The sequence below is a fragment of the Poecile atricapillus genome, chromosome 16 (genome assembly GCF_030490865.1).
Source record: "Poecile atricapillus isolate bPoeAtr1 chromosome 16, bPoeAtr1.hap1, whole genome shotgun sequence".
NCBI lineage: Eukaryota > Metazoa > Chordata > Aves > Passeriformes > Paridae > Poecile > Poecile atricapillus.
The window spans coordinates 10,843,451-10,864,248 of NC_081264.1; the positions used below are offsets into that span (position 1 = coordinate 10,843,451).

Consider the following 20,798-nt stretch of genomic DNA (forward strand, 5'->3'; position numbering starts at 1 on the left):
AGAGCTTTAGTCCCATTAGAGCATTAGTCGTATCCATTAGAGCTTTGTTAACTCCCTGCAGGGAGGGGACGTGGTGCTCCGGGCACAGAGCAGATCTGAAATAAAAGGCAAGAGTTAACACAGCCCCACCCGGTGCCTGGAGGGAGGAGGGTCCCTCTGCAGGAACTCTGTCCTGCAGCTGCTGACTCAGGAGCCTGGAGAGCTTGGCCAGCGGTGCCCACAAGCGAAAACAGGGACCAAGGTCCTCTGCAGCACTGTCTTGGGACACTGCCCAGTCTGGGGACAGCCCTAGCAGGCTCCGTTTAGCTCAGGCTTGATGGGAGTGTACAGACACAGGCAGCTCCCCTTGGCAAGCTTCCATTGAGACAACAGCTTTACATCCTCCAAAGAATCACTCACATGCGACACTCGTGCATCGAGTCCACAGGTGCACATCAAGTTACTCCCTAATTCAGCCACTCAAAGTAGATAGATTCATTCATATAATTTCAGATCAGAAAGGACAGTTTAGTGATACAGATCCCTGGAGAGCCGTTTTAAGCGATTCCAGCCAAGCCAAGGATCATGTTTTAGGAAATCACCCAACAGGTGGGAGCAGAACCTCAGAGCAGGGCTGGTATCAAGAAGGGATGGAGGCAGATGATAAAGGGACACCACAAGCTTGCCCAGAGCACTCATCAGAAGCAGTAGAGCAGTTGATGATAGAGCAGGGATTTTGAGCATGACCCAGCACCCAAGGCTATCCTTTATCAAATACATGAATCACAAGCTCACAGAGGCAAGCCCTGCAATCCCCCAAATTATGTGGGAACACTGCTCCTGCTCATACCTGAGCAATAAACATGGTAAGGTAAAATGGAGGTACTACTAGCATTTGCACATCAAGATCCCCAGCAAGCCAAAGCCAGAATTGAAGAAGCCACTCGAGTTTTGATGCTCTGCCACAGAAACCAGCTGGAGCCCCAGAACACAAGCTGCGAGGCTTGGGAATGTTCACATAAAGCCAGTGGTCGCCTCGCCCTCTGCTGGGGGTTGCACAAAGGCCACTGCAGCTGCCAGTGTGGCTTTCTGTCAGCCCAAAGCCTTTGGCAGGGCCTGACACTGGCTGTACTTCACCACTGCCAGAGCTTTGAGCAGGTTCTGTGATACTCCAACAGCAGCACCTTGTCCTGAACCGTGGGCAGCCAAGCACAGCTCTTCCTTCTGGGTACTCCACCTCCTTCCTTCTCCAAAACTAACAGAGCCAGAAGTAAGCCATGCTTCTCCATCCCCATCTTCCTAGTTTTCTTTCCATACTCACTTTTCCATGCCGTGGATTTTTTATCCCTTCATTTTCTTCTCCTTCTCTCTCCTGCTTCCCTGCCTTTCCCCCTCCCCCTGCTTTCTCTCCCTCTGCACTTTGTGAACTGCTGCGGCAGTGCTGAAGTCCAAAGTTCAGTAACTTGCTAAAGCACACAGATAAATATGAACCTTGGAGAATTTACATTTGCTCCAATGTAAACAGATAGCCAAGGGTCCCTTTATCAGCACTGGCTCAGGACAGTCGTGGGGGGTCTGAAGTGGCTCAATTTTGTATTTTGTTTTTTTGGGGGGGTGTAAAGGCGGGAGGCTGTGCTGTGCCCACTCTCCTGACAGTCGGGCGTGTTACCTCAGGAACATGGTGTAGGGAAGCTGGAAGCAGGATAACCTGAAATTCAAACAAGAGACACCAGGCTGAAGACCATGGTCTCGAAGCTGACTCATCTCCAAGTGGAGCTGCTGGAAGCGCTGCTGGAGTCGGGGCTGACCAAGGAGACCTTGATCAAGGCACTGAGCGAAGCGGAACCCTACGGGCTCCAGAGCGAAAGCCAGCGCGCTATCAATGCCCTCCAGACTGAAAAAGGGGAGCCCTGTCCCGACATCCCCAACCTCCCCAACGGAATGGGGGAGTCCAGGGTATCAGAAGATGAAACCTCAGATGACGGAGAGGAATTTACCCCTCCAATAATGAAGGAGCTGGAAAACTTGAGCCCTGAGGAGGCTGCTCACCAGAAGGCTGTGGTGGAAAGACTATTACAGTAAGGACAGATTTACTGCTCCTCTTTGCCGCTTTCTTGCGCTCTCCCTCTAACTCTCTTTTCTTTTCCCCTTCTCCTCAGTGTCCCTAATATTCACAACTGATCTAGCTGCACAGTCTTCATCCATGACAGGACTAGTAGCCCCCAAGCACCCCCAAATGTTTTATAAATGCTCAGATTTTCCTTTTATCTCACTTAAAATGCATGAAGGAAGCTATGGAGCCTGATCATGTATTTGACATGCTTACAGCATCAGGCTTCAGAATAGTCCAAGGCCTGTGTAACTCTCATCTCTTTGACTGAATGTTAGGGTTTAGAATTTAAATTTTTAATACAATTCACAGTTTCAGTTATCAGGAAAGGAAAAAAAAAAAAAAAACCCTGGTCACGCTGAGCTGGTGCTATATTTGTATAAATGACACAGTGAAGTTGTAACATTTCCCTGCTGTATTTAAGGAGAATGATATTGTTATTTTCACTGGGGTTTGCTATAGATTATTGGAGAAAGCAAATCAAGAGACCTCGTTGTTCTTCTGAGTTTGAAGTTCCCTGACTTTGGTGGGGATTTTTCTTGTAAAAAGCCCACACCAAATACATGCTGAGGTTAAAACCTGGACAAAATACTGAGCTTCTACCATCTGTGGAACTGTCACAGTTACAAAGTACATACACAGCAACAGTTCCAGGGTTTGCTGCCACACAAATTTGCCTTTGCATATAAGCATTTTTGAGATCAAAAGACAGGAATGTTCCCTGAACCAATAAGCCTCACAACAGACTCAGAGAAACATTCACTCAGTTTCCCATTTGGGATTCTTACTGGGATACAATCCCCATGGGAGACCCAAGAGGTTTGTCCAAGCAAGGATTAGGCCCATCCTACCATCTATCACAACAGACTCTTGCCTGTTTTGGGGCTATTTTGAAATGGCAAGCTGATAGAAGACAGAGGGGCAGCAACATCCTGCACCTAAAATCTTCATTAAAAATCCAGCTACGGAATTTCTCAGGCTTTCTAATCACTCTCTTTCACAAGCAAAGGAAATCAACAGAAAATATGAAGAAAATATCAAATCCCACCACAAAAGGCCAGAGCTAAGAAAAGAGCATGACAAGAGTTAGCATTCACTCTAAATACTGAAAAGAAAGCTCCTTGGCAGATTGGGAGTGATGATTGTGCAGAACCTAAGAGAGGAAAATTCACTGGATCTGCTCTTACCTGGGTGGGGAAACATTCCCAATAATTCAGTCTTCTTCCTGGCCCAGTATGTCTCATTTCTTCTGCACTTCCAGCTCTTCTGCATCTTTTTCTCTACTTCCTTTACATCTTTCAGATTCTTTTTACCTGTTTCTCTTCTCTCCTCACTACTGTTTCTTCTGCTATTCCTCTCATTTTGTTGTTTCCTTGGCTGATTCTCTCTCTGCCTCCCACTCTTTTTCTTCCCCTCATCCTTGTCTCCTTCTCATCTTCCTGAGTCTGCGTACAGGTCTTGGGGCAGTTTGAGCCCAGTGGCACCGGGCGGGCCCTGGCTAGTTACTAATTATCCAATGGCTTTATTATTTCTCTTTTGTCTTATAAATTTATAGATGAAAAGACCCTGATAAGCTTTTTGATCATTAACTTTTGATGGTTTATCAAGTATCTCTCCAGAAAGGAAGGTGTGGAACTTGAGGCCCCTCTGGCTTTGTCCCTTTTTATCCAATGAGTGGGTGAAGCAGGACTGAAGTGACATCTGCTAAGAACAGACACATGGATGGAGGGAATTCCTTCCTGTCACCCTCACTGCAGCACCATTTTTGGTTTCTGATCCTCCCTGCCTTTCTAGGACCTTGCTGCCAGTCTTCCCTGTGCTTACCAGTCTCACCACAAGTCTTACCTCTCTTCCAAACCTGTGACATGAACACTTTCTGATGAACAGTCAGTCTGCTGGCCAGCATTTCCATTTCACAAATGGAAACTGAGGTACAGATGAATTCTAGGACCTACCTAAACCCCTGAGACAGCACAGAGGAGACTGGGCAAGGACAGGGATCTCCTAAGCCTCACACTGGCTCTTAATTACAAAGGCTTTACTCTGAAACATCAGAGATTTCTGTCACAGCCTCCCCCACTACAGGATAGAGCAATTCACTTCTTCTGTTGAGGACAGTATGAAGACACCAGAAGCCTCAGTTTCAGAAAAAAATTACAAGTACAATTATGGAGGTCTATAATAGATCAAAATTAATCAAGTTAAAATGAAAATAGTAGGAAGCCTGCACTGACATATTTCACATTTCTCATCAAATCAACAGTGTGTCTAAAAATCTATTCAAAGCATCTGAATCAGTATCAGGGATTGATAATACCCTAAGAAGTTGTTATATACTAATAAACTTATTTTGGTTTTGAGATCAAGCCTTTCCATTAATAGATGCCTAAAAGTAATGTCCTTTAAAATAGTATTATAAGTATTGTAAAGCAGGGCAGATTAGTCTGTGGTAGCAATTACTTCCAGCAATAGATAAAAGAAAGGCAGGCAAGACTCTCCATGCCCAGGGATTCCCAGAAAAAGGTCGATGCTTGCTAAACTATTTCAGCATCTACACAAGGGTTCCAAATGCAAAAACCAGATGGAGGCAATTCTCCCTTTAGACAGAAGCCTCTTTGGGCATTATTAACAATTCCTGGTCTGCAGACCCAATTTTAACAGAGAGATTGACTCATGGGCAGCTTTGTGGTAACTGCAGACATTGCTTATAAAGCCATTGCTTTATAAAGTAGAATCAAGAAAAGTGTCCATTATTAGGCTTTCCAGGAACTGAAAAGAGAAAAAATTGACAGCATCAAGAGACCAACTATGTCTTCACAGGATCACTGAAGTTGAAACCAGTTTAAAAAATTCTGGTCAAAGCTGAGTAGAACAGAGAAGATACACCCACAGGGTTGGGTGCACACATGGGTGTTAATTAGATTTTGTCCCTACAGAGAAAACATGCTAAAAGCAGTTCAGATAAAGGTTTCTCTAGAGGGGAATTAGCATAATTTCCTTTTGTCCTTTCATATGTCTCATTGATCTCCCGTAGATTTACAGTTTGAATAAAAACATTCTTTCCATATCAATCCACACAGAAAACAAATTGCATCTATGATAAGAAATAAATGACTCAGTAGGGAGGTAGAGCTGTGTGGAGAAACTCCCAGATATTCCCAGAATATAAAGCAAGAAGGAGGCTACCTTGGGGGAAGGGATCATACTACTGCAGGCAAAGCAAGTGGAGAGAGGTATAGCAACAATCCACCTGTAGGGCAAGGGGTGAAATTCCATTAGGAAAGAGAGAAATTGAGATAAGCAATAGATTTCCCCTGGAGGCAGGGATAAAAGCATGTTTTCCAAGAGGAAAAAAGAAAACAAAGATATATAATGACAAAGGTCCAGTCTTTCCACCTGCTTAGAATGGCTCTAGCTGGGGAATCTGGAGATGAAGCTGCCACACCCCTTTCATTTCCACATATAAACCAAGATGAGGCAAACCAGGCCAAGTTCAACAGAAAGGAACACTGCCAGGATGGATGGTCTTACCTTCCCTCTGCCCAGCCCGGCTCCAGGCTGGGCTCTGGGTTGTGGAGCAGCTCCAGAGGAAAGGGCCGGGGGATGGTCCTGAGCACTTCACAGCTCTGAACCTCTGCTTGAGCAGGGTCTGGTCCAAAGCAGCAATTCAGAACCCACCTCAGGGAAATGAAGGCTTCTCCCACCTGAGAATCAGGACAGGAAAGAAGGAGAGAGAGAGAGAGAGAGAATAAGGAAGAGGAGAAGAAAGAAAAGAACAAAGGAAAAATAAAGTCAGGAAGAGTGAAGGAGGGAGAAGGTCCCCTGAACGTTACATCTCCAGCTCTCTGGAATGAGTTTTCTTTAATGCTAACAACTTGATATTTACTTTCCATTTAAATTTGAGATGTTGCTATAAATTATCAACCAGCCTCTTGTTCCCTTTGAGTTTATAACTAACTACCTGGGTTACTTATTGTTCAGGTAACAAAAGGGAGGTGAAAACGCCCTTAAAAAGTGACCTCAGAACTAAGAAAATGGGAAGCTGACATGGAGAGAAGACCCTGGCCCCTGTGGTGGGGATGAGTCATGGAGATGGGCTATGCTCACACTGCAACAAGCAACTGAGAGCAGGAGAGCAAGACTTCAGAAAAAGGAAGTAAAAACTACAACTAGGAGACAGATTAGACCCTGGAGAACAAGCCCTTGGGGAGACAGTTTGCATCTGAGGAAAAAGGGAAACTAAAAGGCAGAAAACAGTATTGGAGATAGGGAAGGAGAGCTTGGCAAGGCAGACCCATTTGTGCAGTTCTGACTCACTGAAACAATTGAGATTTGACTGCAACAAGCAGGAGAACTCAGAGTGAAATCCTCCCCTTTGAGAGTCAATGATAGTCTCATAGCCAGTGAAAGAGAAAAGGTTTCAACTTCTGATGTCTTAGCCTGTGATGGTGGCTCTGCAGATGGAACTGTGTGTGAGCAAGGGTTCAGCTGGCCAGACTGTCATCACTTGGACTGTGGTGTAGCCTTGGGCCTAAAGGACTTGCTGCACTGGTTTTGCAGACTGGCCTTTGACAATGTACAGAGTAGCCAAGATTTCATACAGCTGTCCTAGGAAACCACACTGTACTAAGATTTCCTGCACTATTTTGCATCACAAAGCTCCCTGCCATGTCAAAAGAAGACAAAACCCACAAGTCTTTAACCACTGTGAGAAGAGACTCCCAGAACTTACTGGTTTATTCCTGCCACAAAGTGAGGATCTCAACGGGGGAGACAAAACTGGCTCAACTGGGCTGCAGAAAGGAACTAACACATAACAGAGGCTTCCATCAGTGGCAACACAGCCTTTCCTCTTCCCATCTGAGCCAGAACTCAAATCAAAGAGGACAGCTTCCCAGTCAGAGTCTTTTCTCCTCTCACAGGGACTTGGACAATGAACACAGGGTGCAGGTGCTGGCCAGACTATCACAAGTACAAAGGCAGAAGACTGGTTTAGGCAGCAGGAGAAAAAACAAAAAAACCCAAACAAACAACAATAAAAACCACCCAAACATGAGGAAAGAAAAGCTTTCTTAAATTCAGCTCAATTTGAGGCTTTTGAAAGACAAAGACAGTTAAGGGAAGATGCTAAAAATCAGAAACCTCTATGGCAAGTGCTCCCATGTAAGAGAGAAACAAATATTCTATTTTAAGCAGGTTCTTCAAAAAGCTGTAACTGACACCGTTTGTGTCACACTTTAACTGCTGTGGAGCAGTCTTGGACTACACAGCCCCTGGGAGAGGGGCTGCAGGGGAACAGAGATAAGGGTGTTTGTACTGAGAGAACAGGTGTGGACTTTGTCCTCCTTATCACTGTGCAGCCTCCAGCAACCTCCTGAGTCAACAAAGCCATGAACAGCACAGTTGCTGCCTGTTGCTCAGACATGTGTGCTCTTGTGACAGTTTCTGCACCATCCCAGGTACCTTTTTTTCTCCCCACTGCTCCTTTGATGCTGGGGTTGAATATGACACCAATGTCTTCCTACAGCACTGCAAACCATTTCCTCCAGACATTTCACACAGAAGGCACAGAAGGATGCTCTTCCTCAAAGTGAGCCAGGAGCTATTCTGCAGAGATGCTCTGGCACTGTTTGGATTTAGACTGATGAGTTTTGCATCTTTATTTCTACTGTGACTTTCAGCTGTGGTGAAATCAATACACATAAAGTCACAGTCATGTTTTTTCTATTTTCCTCAAGAACCTTAATGGATATTCTAACTGGAGATCATAAAACCCAGAGGATCACATTAATTATAAAATCCCAAAATGTTCCTCAAATTTTGTGAGCAGGTCTCAAATAGTTCTATTCCCTCAGCTGTTACCCAAAGGAGCGCAGCAATAGGAGGAATAAGTGATTTGCCTTTAGTTCTATATTGCATTTGGAAGCTCTGAGTAGATCTAGGTGTGAACCAATGTGTTTGAGTAACACGTAGCAGATGTGTAAGAACATAATTCTGGATGATTTGTCATATACATATGCATAAAGAGCTGTCATGTCACAGTATAATGACAGCCTGTTTCCATTTGCTGAATCATTGCAGGCAACACAACCTGGACCAGAATCAGGGCATGAGTCAACTTCAGTCTAGTATCACAATCAATCTGTCTTGGAAAACCCAGTACATCTGCCCCATCTGCTTTAATGAGAGTGGGATAGAGAAGTTATGTAGGGAAAGGGAAGAGAGAAGGAAATTCCCCTGGTAAGCAAAGTCTCCTCCTAAGGGCAGCCCTAAGTGTGTACAGACAGCAGTTCAAAGGAAGCCAGTGCTATACCTTTTGCACTTTATTTCCAATGCCACACAGTTTTACCCTGCACACAGAGTCAAAACTGAGCAAGGAAGCACATTGAGGAGCAGCTTTCTCCCCTGGCCTGACCAAACATGATGGTGGTGATTGACAAGTGCCCCTCAGGAGCTACTACTGCACCTCCTTGAAATCCAGGTCTGCTGAGAGCAGGTGTTTGACCTTTCTCCCCTGAGAAATGTTTTCTTTTCCTTCCAGAGAGGATCCCTGGCGAGTAGCAAAGATGGTGAAGTCTTACCTCCAGCAGCACAACATCCCTCAGCGTGAGGTGGTGGACACCACTGGTCTGAACCAATCCCACCTCTCACAACACCTCAACAAGGGCACTCCCATGAAGACCCAAAAACGGGCAGCCCTGTACACCTGGTACGTCCGGAAGCAGCGAGAGGTGGCCCAGCGTAAGTATGGCAACAACTGCTCCCCTGTCTCAGCCTCACAAAGGCTTCTGCTCTCCCCTGCTCGTCCTTACTCATTATTATTTTCAAGAAAAAAATTCCCTTGCTCCTTTGTGCTTGCAGAATTCACACACGCTGGCCAGGGTATACTGACAGACGAGCCCATGGGAGATGACCTGCCCACCAAGAAAGGAAGAAGAAACCGCTTTAAGTGGGGTCCTGCCTCACAACAGATCCTGTTCCAAGCTTATGAGAGGCAGAAAAACCCCAGCAAAGAGGAGAGGGAGGCACTGGTGGAAGAGTGCAACAGGTAAGGGTGGCTGTGTGTCTTTGAGGAAGAGGGGCACAGCACTCTTGGGGTTTGCTGGGGCCGCTGGGAGGCAGGAGAAAGGTACAGCACTGAGTGGCACTGCTGACACCAGCCACACTTGAATTAAATGCCACACCTGATCATTCCTTGTCCAGAGAGCTCAAGGAATGCCCCAGGTCTTGAAGGACCCTTCCACAGAGTGTGCCAGACCACAGCCACATTCTGGTGTGCACTTACTCTGTGTCTCTGACTAAGCCCAGCTCAGCAAGGCTCTTCTTGTGTTTTTCCCAACAGGGCAGAGTGTATTCAGAGAGGTGTTTCCCCATCTCAGGCCCAGGGACTGGGCTCAAACCTGGTGACAGAGGTCAGGGTTTACAACTGGTTTGCCAATCGCAGGAAGGAGGAGGCTTTCCGGCACAAGCTGGCCATGGACACCTTCAGTGGACCACAGCCCACCTCTGCGCCTCCTCTAACTCCCCACAGCTCTTCCTCCCTCCAGCCACCACCTGCTCTCTCACCCAGCAAAGTTCACGGTAAGAAATAACCAGAAGGAGATCTGAAAGAGGGGTGAACCTCCCCAAACTCAGTCATCTGAACTGTCTCCCAAGTCCAACCCTTTAGGAAATGGACCTGCAGATAGAAAAAGCAGATTTGCTACAAGGGAAGAGCAAAGGTGACAAAGAGACCATGTTTCTGGGTGAAGAGAGTGGCTAGAATGTCAAGGGAGATAAAATTCAGTAACAAAACCCACAGCCAGAGCTTCTCACTTACTGTGAGGCCCCCCAGCTGCCAGGCATCAACCCCAAACTTCCTGTTCCAGGAGTCATCACTGCCCATCAGAAGTCAGCTCCATGCCCTTTAAGTGTGCACCTTACTCCTTTCAATGCCAGCCCCATCAAACTCTGTGACAGAGGTTTTAGGCATGAGGAAAGGTCATTCTCCACCCAAAAAGAACACAGCTTTTTCAGCTTCACAGGCAGAGCTGGGGGGTTCCCTTGCTCTGGGAAGAGATGATCTCACTGAGACTCCTCTCTGCAGCCACATCCAGAGGGGAGGTTTCCTGCTCCCCACAGCACTCACAGCCAGGCAGTGTCTGAGGGAGCAGCTACACCAAATTACAGGGGAAAGTCAGGGCAGGGTGTGAGTGCCTGTTCTTCTGGTTCCCCTACCGACCATGAAGTATCTGCCCAAGTATCTGGTGACAAGTGCCTGCAAAGAAAACTGAATTTAATGCCTGCCTAGGTTTCTCAGTTTCTCACTTGTGACAACCAGTTTCCCTCCTGTTGTGATGCAGGAGTGAGGTACAACCAGCAGCCAGCCAGTGAGGCAGAGTCCTCCAGCAGCAACCACCATGGGAACAGCTCCATGGTGACCACTCAAACCATCCTGCATCAGGTTTCTCCCCCTGGACTGGAGCCCAGCCAGAACCTGCTGAGCACAGACACTAAGCTGGTAAGTGATGGGTGCTTTGGTTCTGCTTACTGGAAGATGTCAGACCATCTGCCTGTGCTCATAATATGAACTATTCATGGGTATTTTTTTCTAGAATGTTCTTAAGCCCACCTTCTTATGTTACATAGTCATATGTAACATATTGTTACATAACATCTTATGTAACAATATGTTATATTAGAGTCACTTTGCACTGACCATGTAAGATCAGTAGTCCTGAGATCCACAGACTGTGGTGAGGGCAGGTATTAGAGCATGAAAGCATGAAGACATTTCCTTATGAGCAATTAAAACAGTCTGTTCTGGAAACACAGCACTCAAGGTATGGCAAGATTTCCTTCTTCCCAGGAAACCCTATTCTCTCTTCCTTTCCACAAAGAGATTCTCATCTCATCTCTAACTCTGATTTGGACTCAAGAGAATTGCTCAGACCAGTGGGGTTACCAGAACACAGACCCATAGTTACATCTATCTTACCCATAAAAATGAAGCTCAACAGCCTGGATGCAGACATGTACTGGATAATTAGATTGCCTCCTCAAAGCCAATTTCCTTCAGAGACCATCTGAAAGATCTGACCAGATCTTTTCCCCCATCATTACAAAGAAGCACCAGAACTACAGGACTGATCATTTTCAGTCTGCACACGTTCCCTTGCTTTCAGAGAAGCAGTCAGCAGAAGTCTGCATTAGCACAGGCTGGCCAGAGGCAAAGTTAAGGTTGCTAAAAATAAGTATGATTTAAATCTCATCAGTCACTCACTTTGCTGGCTTTCTGGTCTCTTGCTGAAGAAAATTAGTCTTTCACGAGGTCCTGAAAATCTTCTATGTCTGTCTTCTAGAACTGATATCAAGGTAGTTTGTCCCAGTGTTTAACCTCTTGGTGCATATTCTTACTAAAGCTTCCTTAAAGCTTTTTGTCTGAGGGAAGAGAGAAGTATAATGTAAGGCACTTAGCTTTCTCTATCAGCCAAATTATTAGAATGCTTTTTTGCTCTTCAACAATATTGCGACTACAGGTCTCTAAAAGAAAGAGGAACTCCTGGATTCTGTGCTAAAAGTTACATGAGCCTCTTAATTTCTCTGAACTTCACCTTCTGCCCTCAGCTATGAAATAGATGATCTTTTCCTACAGAGAATGCAGTGAGCTTAATCACATTCTTACAATTTCTTAAACTTGGAAGAACTAAACCAGCAGGGATTTACTCTTAGTATGTCAACAGCTGACCTGTGCTAGTTAATCAATGAGCACACAGAAACTGCAGACAAGGATATGTGAAGCCTTTCCAGTTAGCAAGGGGGAAGAGCAGGAAAAAAGGTGTTTATCACAGCTTTGGGACTCGCCTGCTGCAGGCAGCACGTTCAGGGTCCTCCTTTCACACAGGTATCAGCTCCTGGTGGAACTCTCCCTCCTGTCAGCACCCTGACTGCCCTGCACAGCCTAGAGCAAAGCCCACACACGCTGAGCCAGCAGACCCAGAACCTGATCATGGCATCCCTGCCGGGGGTCATGGCAATCGGGGCCGGCGAGACCCCGTCCCTGACACCCGCCTTCACCAACACGGGAGCCTCCACCCTGGTGATCGGTGAGTAGGGGCTGCAGTGACTCTGCTTCCAGCAGCCACAGGAAGAGCTGCCTCTCCTTGTTACCATTACCTGCCCCCTTTTCACAGCCTTATCACTAAGCTGGCAGTGATACAAAGCTGAGGAAATTGTCGCCAAAGATCAGCAGCACTCTTGGCAAGTACCACTGGGATTAAGGACAGATGTTCTTCATTCATGTTAGAATTAAGTTACACACAAAACCCACGTTTTAAGAGTAAGAGACTTTTACAATCCATTTCTATGCCAATGTTTTGGTTTGCTGCTCTTCATTTTTCCAAATATAATACTGCCTTAAAATGATGAAAATTGAAGCATGTTTATAGTGTTTGAAAGACAAAACATCCCATTCCACTTCCTGCAAAGAGCAGCATATGCCTTTGGAATCCACAGCAGTAATTACTATTTTTTTGTATTTTTCACTTTGACAGCTTTTCTGGATTTTTATGAGATTTCTTTTCATTCCAAAACTAGTCTACTGCCAAAGTGCATCTCATTAGAGAAAGGAAAATAAAATGTATACTTTTCCCTTACACTTTCTTCCCAAGAAGAAAGATGTCTTGTTTTGCTCCATGGTGACAGCTGTGAACTAATTTCCATTTCTTCCCAAGATTATGATATGGATTTGAATTATGTGCAAACAAAAAAAATATAAAACTGGAGTGCTGGGGAGACCTGCTGATTTACATGAACAGGGTCTGGACAGTTGTGGGAAATGGGCAGTAATGTGTGAAACCTTCTACCTCTCTCACTGATTCAAATTCCTTAATTTGGCAGCCCTAGCAAAAAGAGTTGAAACTCCATTCCACGTGGCTGGACAGCTACAGCCTAGTTGTCTCTGTTACCAACAGCTTCACAAAACAAAAAGAGTAAATTAAACTGGGCACTGAGGTGATGCTCTGAATTCATTTTTGAGCAATGCCTCCCTGGTGATCACTAAACTTGAAAAGGGGCTATACTGGTACACAAGGATGTAAACAAGGACAAGCCCTGGAAATCAGAGGTGGGTTTATGCAGTTTTTGGACATTTCCACTTTGCTCTCACAGGCATGAAATCTATTCTTAATCACAGACAACCAAGGGAACACCTGAAAAGCAGGATCTGGAATCACCCTGCAGTGACAGGCTGCCACAATGGCTGTTTCAGATGTCCCTGTTGCAGAACAGCCACACTCCTCCTGCAGTGTGGGACACCACTGGCATCAATCCTTGTTTTCCAGGCCTGGCCTCAACCCAGCCCCAGAGTGTTCCTGTAATAAACAGCATGGGGAGCAGCCTCACTACCCTGCAGCCTGTCCAGTTCTCCCAGCAGCTGCACCCATCCTACCAGCAGCCCCTCATGCAGCAAGTCCAGAGCCACATCAACCAGAGCCCCTTCATGGCTACCATGGCTCAGATACAGAACCCTCACGGTAAGAACTTGAGCTCATTTGCTTAAGTAAACAAAAATAAAGACACTGTTCTGGAGCATTTGCTGGTCCTTGAGCTTAGAGCACTCTGTTTTCCTCCTCTGTTATTGTTGCTCTAATTATGAAATTATTTTTCTATTGCATTTATCTCCCTGTCCCTCCACTCCCAGCATTCTGGAGACAGACAGCAGGTCCCATTGGATGAGGAGAACAACTCAGCCAGAGCTCCAGCATCCATATGATGTTGTTTTCTTTCATATACAGCTCTCTACGGCCCCAAATCTGAAGTGACTCAATACACACACACAGGCCTCTTACCACAAACCATGGTGATAACAGACACAGCCAATCTCAGTGCCCTGACCAACCTGACACCAACTAAACAGGTAACAGCCTTTATTCAGCCTTTGTTCCCCCTCCCAAGAGCTGCACCAGTCTGCAGGCAGCCCCTTGCATGTCAAAGAGTTTTTGGGTGTGTCTATGCCATCCCAGCAGAAGCATCTTTCTTATCTCCTGGCCTTGCTGGTACCAGCTGCAGTACTGGGGGCACTAGAGCAAGTTCTTCACTGCATCACCAAGGAGGATTTCATCTCCCCAGAAACTGCCCCTGCTCAGTGCTTCTCTCACAGCTGTTAGAAGGGATATAGAAGCCAGGCACTATTAACTCTTTTTTCTCTAGGCATTCACACCTGACTCAGAGACTCACACTGAGTCTGGGATGCACACACCAGTGTCACAGGCACCAACAATCCATCTACAGAACCAAGACACAACCATCCAGCACCTTCAGCCAGCCCCACGCCTCACCTCGAGCCCTGCTGGTAAGAGCAGCAGCCACTATTGTGGCTGTTAAGCCATGTATTGCCTAGTTTTTCTTGCCAACACTGTAAAATACAATTACAAAATGGTCATTTGTGTTCAAAATTCCCTGAATTTGCTCTGTTAGTGTCCTGAGGGGTTTGAAAAGTCAATACAATGAAGATTCAGAGTAGAGTCCATGTAAGGCCAGACTGTGGAAATTGGCCCCTTCAGAATCTAGAAAGGAAAATACCTTGAAAAATATCAACAAAATCAGTGTCAATGAGTACCCAGTTCTGTGGGCAGTTTTCAGGGCTGAGAAGCCCAAGATTCTCTTGTGAAGGCTCCAATTGGGTCATCCCAGTTCTAAGAGGAGAACTGGGACATCAACTGGAATTCCTAGAACTGAACACTCTAGAGATTGCTGTCCTCAATGTTTTCAGGCTGGCTGTGGACCCAAGCCAGCTATTCAGCAGCACACAAAACACACAGAAAAGCAGCTCTGCCCCTAAGCCAGGAGAGCAGAGCCATGCTGGAAGTGGGGGGTGTGCACACACAATTAGGGGACTGATGAGAATCTGCAATTGACTTCTGCCTGTACCTTTGGCAGTGTCCTCCAGCAGCCTGGTGCTGTACCAAAGCTCCGACTCCACCAACAGCCACAGCCAGCTGCTGCCATCCACTCACAACGTCATTGAGACCTTCATCTCCACACAGATGGCATCTTCCACCCAGTAACCACCACAAGTAGCTCCTGAGTGACTGCCACCACCAACCTGCCAGGTGTGACTCCAGCCGTGTTTGCCACCACAGCCGCACACGAGCCCTTTCTCAGCTGCCTCCAGGAGAGAAAACGTCTCAGGCTCAAGACAGAAAACATGGAAAGATGATGCTGGCACTGCTAAAATCCACTGTCCCCCCCCTCCCCCAAAACAGCAAACCTAAACCCCAGAAGCCAGCTCAGAATGGCCAGACATCCTTTTGTGTCTGCCCAAGAAGGAATCCCAATGCTGCCAGGACATGGATGGGACTTCCATTCAGCTGTACTTTCATCAAGCTGGGTCTGCACAAACCTGCCAATACCAGACTAAATCATGTGGGAAACAGCAAAGCTGAGCTGCCAAAGAAGGGACCACCTTTAAACACTCTCTTCCTTTGCTGCAAGGAAGCACCAACAGGAACTAGAATAAATAACAGCACCCTGGAAGTTCCTGACTTTGCAATGAGAACAACCAAGAAACAGATTTGAGAATGGCTTGGCACAAACCTGTCAGTATGGGGTCACCAACAAGCTACAAACCCTTAATTAACTACCAAAATACCAAACATTCTCAGTTAAAAACGACCTGCTCTAAAATCATGCTATCCTAGTGGAAATGGCTTGGTTGTTTTTGATATAGCTCTGCTTTGTTTTAAATGCAGAAATTAAAGTTTAACAACTGCAAGGAGATTCCAGTTCTCTGCATTAATGCTGTGAATTCTCATCTCATCTGCTAAATAATTTAGTTATCTGCTAAATTATTTGCAGGATGGCATTCCCCACTGGTCCCTGACACTGCCCAGCACCTGGGAGGTTCCCATGCTCCACAAAGAGTAGAGGTTCCTTCAGTTTTCTCTATAAACACTCAGCCTGGATTAATTTTACAGAACATGGCTCATTCTCAGTTTCCATGTAGGCTTAATTTGTAGTTCTTGGTATGCAAATAACTACCCTGGGGTCTAAGAGTCTTGCTTGCACTAAGTGAAGGGTTTTAGTCCCAAGGATCTACTTCTGTAATTCCTCCTCTAATTATTCCTCTCTATTTACTCTCAACATCCACATCACTGATATGTCATTAGCCAGACATGAAAACAACCCCAACTAACAGGTTTTTGTCTATGATTGAAACTGAGCTTCTCTCTCAGCTGTGAAATGGATGAAAAACCTTGAGACTGGGAGAATTGAAAAAGCCCAACAGTGAACCCTTCAGTTATCATACCTGGGAATGTCAAAATTGCTGATGTCTGTGAAAAGTTTCATTGATAAGAGCTTCCTCTAGATACTATCAACAGTTTCAGTAACTAGATTCTCTGAGGAATTTAATCCTAGAATTGTTTCCTGATTTCCTATGTACATCAGTTGCAAATATATCTGTTTTCCAGTTAGCATAAAAATAACCCCAAAACAAATCAAGAGGAAATGTTTAGGCCACCATGCATTTGAAAGTCCAGGTTTAAAATCCAGTACACTGAAGTTTTAACTGCACGTAACACAAATAACTTCTGCTGGCACATTCTGTTAGGTTACAAGCCAATTTTCTACTTAGCTTTTCTATTTTTGGACGCCAGCTGTGTTTTCTTGACTAAAAACCAGCAAGAATCTTATAACAATTTCCCATGCTCAAAGAGCTATACTTCACTCTTTTGGTTTCTCTAATCTGGCTTTCTGATCTTCTGAATTGGGCCAGTAAATTGGATTTACTGAAACCCAGGAATCTTAAAAACAGAAGTAGAGTATTTATCAGTAACAGCTAATTTCCCGAAAGACTGGAAGTGAAGAATAAACAGACAAAGAGTCATACTGAAAACTACCAAACCTCACAGTATTTCAGAGAGACAAAAGTCATTAACCAGCTCAAACAAGAACTGAAATGTGTTTTTTAAATCAGGCTTAAGTCCTTCCTGTAGCAATTCCATAGCATTGATCACCCAGCAACAAAAAAGCCATCCTGAGCCACCTCTAGCTCTGCTGGGGAGAATCTGAATACAGCAAGAAAGCCACTGTTGCACAAAACCTACCAAATTAAGTAGGTCCAAGAGTGTAGTAAAATTTAATAACAACAGATGCCATAAAAAAAAACCCTATACATGAAAAAAAATTTTCAGTGGACACAACTGGAACAGTAGGATGCATTTACACCAATCCTGAAATCAGCTCACCACACATTATTTATGTGCAGGGGCCCTGGAGAGGTGCAGATTGCAGAGGGATTAGTAACACAGCAAGTTTCAACAACAGATTGCTATGATGATTGCAGGGAAAAAATAAGGGGCCCTGATTTCTGACAGGATGCTTTTGATAAATGAGTCTCCCACGGGCTGGAGCTATTCTCAGTAGTCTACAAAGAGGCAAAGAGAAAAAGCAGTTGATCACCTGTTGCCATGTAAACCAAATTCAATTCATCATATACTTTCTCCAGAAGAGTTTCACGATATGAAGAACAGACCAGGAGGAATGCAGCTATGATCACATCCCTCTGCCATGCAAGTCTGGCACAGTATTTAATCCTTTCAGATTGGGCCTGCATAAGCAGCAGCACAGACAACTGCTGTGTGAGGAGAACAATGTTCCCTTCCTTGGGGATGCCAGTAGCACAGGAAGTCACTTAATTAGTCTCTCAGGCCACTGAGCTTTTAGAGCAGAAGCTTTGCCAATTAATTTTCCCTCATCTGCAGCAAATCTTGTTGTTAGGTTTTCTTTCAGTTTCCCTCACCCATCACAACCACCTGCCGTTTGTAGAGCAAAATCATCATTCTTTTTTCTTCTTTTTCTTCTTCACAGCTCCTGGCAGCACAGAGTTCTCTCTGTGATTGCTGTCCTGTCTCTCCTGTTGGCCATTTGCAGACACCAACTGAGGCAAATCTTTGCAGATCTGGTCACACTCTGCTGGGTCTATTATTTTCTCTTGAATATTGTTCTGTCTCCCAGTTTTCTTTTTCTTTTCTTTTTTTTTCTGGTTGGGCTCTACATAACTCTGATTCTGATCCTGGCTGGAACCCTGGGACAATGCAGGAAAAGCACTTTGCTTCAGAATATCCGCAGGTGACACGGCAGCCTCCCGGTACCTTTGCCACTCTTGGTCACTGTCTGAGTCACTGGAAAGGTAACAAGAGAGAAAGAAGTTGAATTGCACTTCTGCCTTGAATTCTCACAAAACTTGGACAGCAGAGTAATCTGAGATGAGAACACACAATAAACGGGTCCCAGTGGCTCTGGACTCCCACACCTACAGTTTGCATTTAACCAGTCTAAAGGCAAATGTGTTCTTTTCCCCTCCATACCAGCAGGGAAAGAAAATCTCCCACAAACATTTATATTTCCCCAGCACTAAATAAGAAACAAAATTCTGGTCTAGTCAAATATAAAAGTCATAAATACACACTTCTCAAGCTCTTCAGCATCCTATTCCCTTGTGGGAGTCCCAGCTGCCTCTGAAATGTGGGATGCAACAGTACCTGAGGAGCAAAGCAGCTTCCAGCACCTCACCTGGAGCTAACTGGCCTCCTCCTCCTTGCTGCAGGGCAAGGCTCCGGTTTCCCAGAGTCTCCAGGGACAGAGGAAGAGAAGAGGCGAAAACCTGAAGTATGGAAAGGGGGGGTTTAGGTAGAATATAAAACAGAGGTGGAAACAATCAGCTGCTGTTTCCCTGGAAGATACAGTGCTGTTACTGTATCCCCACAGTGCTTGACAGCAATTATTTGGGACTGTGGGGGAGGACTTGCAGCACAGAGGTCAGAGCTGCAAAGTAACAGCCCTCACAGACACCAACAGAAATTCTTTTAGTGCAAATGTTAAAAGTTGGATGTACAGCTGGTGATGGACAGGATCCATCCCACCTGTCAGCAGCTAACAGCCACAAAACAGCCACAATGGCTGAGACTGGAACTCACCATCATCCTCAGAGTCAGACTGTGCCACCAAAGTCTGTGACGGTCCTGATGGGTCCTTGAAGACAGTGATGAAGCTAAACAGAAAATCCCAGTCAGATCTTAGACAGGGTTGTGCAAACTGAGCTGAAGTTGGGTATTTCTGGGAAACAAGACTAGAGGGAGATGTTGCATATATCTTTTTTTGTTAGTTAGGCTGCCTCAGCTCCCTGTTTCCAGAGCAGATCAGGCCTTCTCTCCTCAGCAATGCAAGCCACAAGAATGATTTAGAAACTGTGTTTCTAAAGCCAGCTCTGAACAGTTCTCCAGAAACTGTTCTATTGCACAATAGATGGAGAGTGGCAGCCCAGTACCAGGCATTCTCCCAGCACAACCCTGAACCAGATATTGGTTTAGGTTGCAAGAACAAATCAAAGATTCTCCTGCCAGCTTTTACATGATGGAAATGCTAAGGCACCCAAATTCTCTTTTCTCCCCACAAGATGCTCACCACAGAGGCAAATGGAGACAAGCAGTGCTGCACAGAGAGTTTTAACCAGATGGGCACAGCACATCAGCAAGGTTAGGTCCCAGAATACTGGAACCTTGTACTTAAGACATTGAACTTCCTGGCTTTAGCGAACAAGCACTTCAGTGTAACCGACCCACAGAATAAACTCTCCTAGCCTTGCATGCCAGTACCTGTCTAGCATGGATCCCAGTTTCTTTGCAACGTGTGCTCTGAACTCTGGAGTCGTCTGGAGCTCATTGTCACCCTCCTCATGGCTGATTGCCTCACGCCCGTTTGAAATAAGAACAAGGATTATTTCTTTCGAGGCTAACAATATCTGTCCCTCCTCACCCAAACCCTTAAAAACATATTAATCTGTTCAGATTTAAGCATTATTTCAGATTATGGTTGGACTAATTCCCCAAACAGAATTGGCCCTTTCAGTATGAAGTATCACAAGGTACAAAGTAGAAGCAGCACAAATATTACACATTCTTTTTTTTCTTCAGGGAAACATTAAATCTGAAACCAGAAGCAAAAATACCTCAGGCTTGGCTGATCTTTAAGCTGCAACCGATCCTTTCTAAAGCCCCCTGAAAAGAAAGTAGCAAAGGCACATTTGGAGACCTGCCGCCAGGATCTCTTTTACCTCCGTCAGACCCATGTTAGGGAATAAAGAATAATGTCTGAAGGACAACCCTGGCCCACCCTCGGGTGAGAACAGTTATGAGGGGAAAGGGAAACTTCCCCCAGGCCAGGATTGCCGGGAAGGGGCTCTGGGCCCGGCTGGAGGCCGGAGATGGCCTCGGGAGGACCAGGCAGAGCCCCCTTCAGCTCTGGCACCGGCACCGCTGCAGGGAGGAATCCCCGCGGGCCAGGAGGAGCTGCTGAGGGGGCCGGACCGGAGCGGCGGGGCGGGGAAGAGAGGGGAGGGCACGCCGCAGAGGGGTAGCAGAGCCCAGCCTGTCCGCCGTCCCTCACCGCCGCGCGGCTCCGCCCGCGCCGCCGCCGCCTGCGCGGTGCAGTCCCAGGCAGCCTCCCGGAACCGCGCGGCCGCTTCACCGCCGCTGTCCGAGTCCGAGCCGGTGTCGCTGTCCGGGCCCGAGCCGCCCCTGGGCGCCGCCATCTTGCAAGCGCGGGACACGCTGGGCGCTGTGGTACGGCCGCGGCGCATGCCGGGAACTGTAGTCCAGCCGCAGAGCACGCCGGGAGCTGTAGTCTGACACAGCTCCCCATACCCGAATTTCATAAACTCATCCTTGTT

The 20,798-nt window shown here is 46.1% G+C and overlaps 2 protein-coding genes across 6 annotated transcripts; one reads left to right on the plus strand and one right to left on the minus strand.

Moving 5' to 3' along the window:
- Positions 1-27: 27 nt before the first annotated feature.
- On the minus strand, positions 28-20,783 carry C16H12orf43 (chromosome 16 C12orf43 homolog). 4 transcript variants are annotated; one of them, XR_009278945.1, is made up of 9 exons: positions 20,516-20,783; positions 20,079-20,127; positions 19,726-19,809; positions 19,048-19,121; positions 18,644-18,734; positions 17,531-18,252; positions 11,352-11,509; positions 5,621-5,793; positions 28-95 (listed from the first exon to the last, which is right to left on the minus strand). XR_009278945.1 is itself a non-coding variant. In XM_058851614.1 (6 exons), the coding sequence occupies exons 1-6, from the start codon at positions 20,781-20,783 to the stop codon at positions 17,907-17,909; spliced, it is 927 nt and encodes a 308-aa protein (XP_058707597.1). In that variant the 3' UTR covers positions 17,183-17,906. The 4 variants fall into 4 exon arrangements, 1 of the variants encoding a protein (XP_058707597.1); XR_009278943.1 differs by having other exon boundaries at positions 19,726-19,823; positions 20,078-20,127; XR_009278944.1 differs by lacking the exon at positions 11,352-11,509 and having other exon boundaries at positions 19,726-19,823; positions 20,078-20,127.
- Positions 1,649-15,847, plus strand: HNF1A (HNF1 homeobox A). 2 transcript variants are annotated; one of them, XM_058851606.1, is made up of 10 exons: positions 1,649-2,057; positions 8,631-8,830; positions 8,951-9,137; positions 9,432-9,670; positions 10,432-10,589; positions 11,973-12,174; positions 13,411-13,602; positions 13,864-13,985; positions 14,279-14,420; positions 15,008-15,847. In XM_058851606.1, exons 1-10 carry the CDS (start codon positions 1,723-1,725, stop codon positions 15,133-15,135), a joined length of 1,905 nt encoding a protein of 634 aa, XP_058707589.1. In that variant the 5' UTR covers positions 1,649-1,722; the 3' UTR covers positions 15,136-15,847. The 2 variants fall into 2 exon arrangements, with proteins under 2 accessions (XP_058707589.1, XP_058707588.1); XM_058851605.1 differs by having other exon boundaries at positions 8,631-9,137.
- Positions 20,784-20,798: the final 15 nt, after the last annotated feature.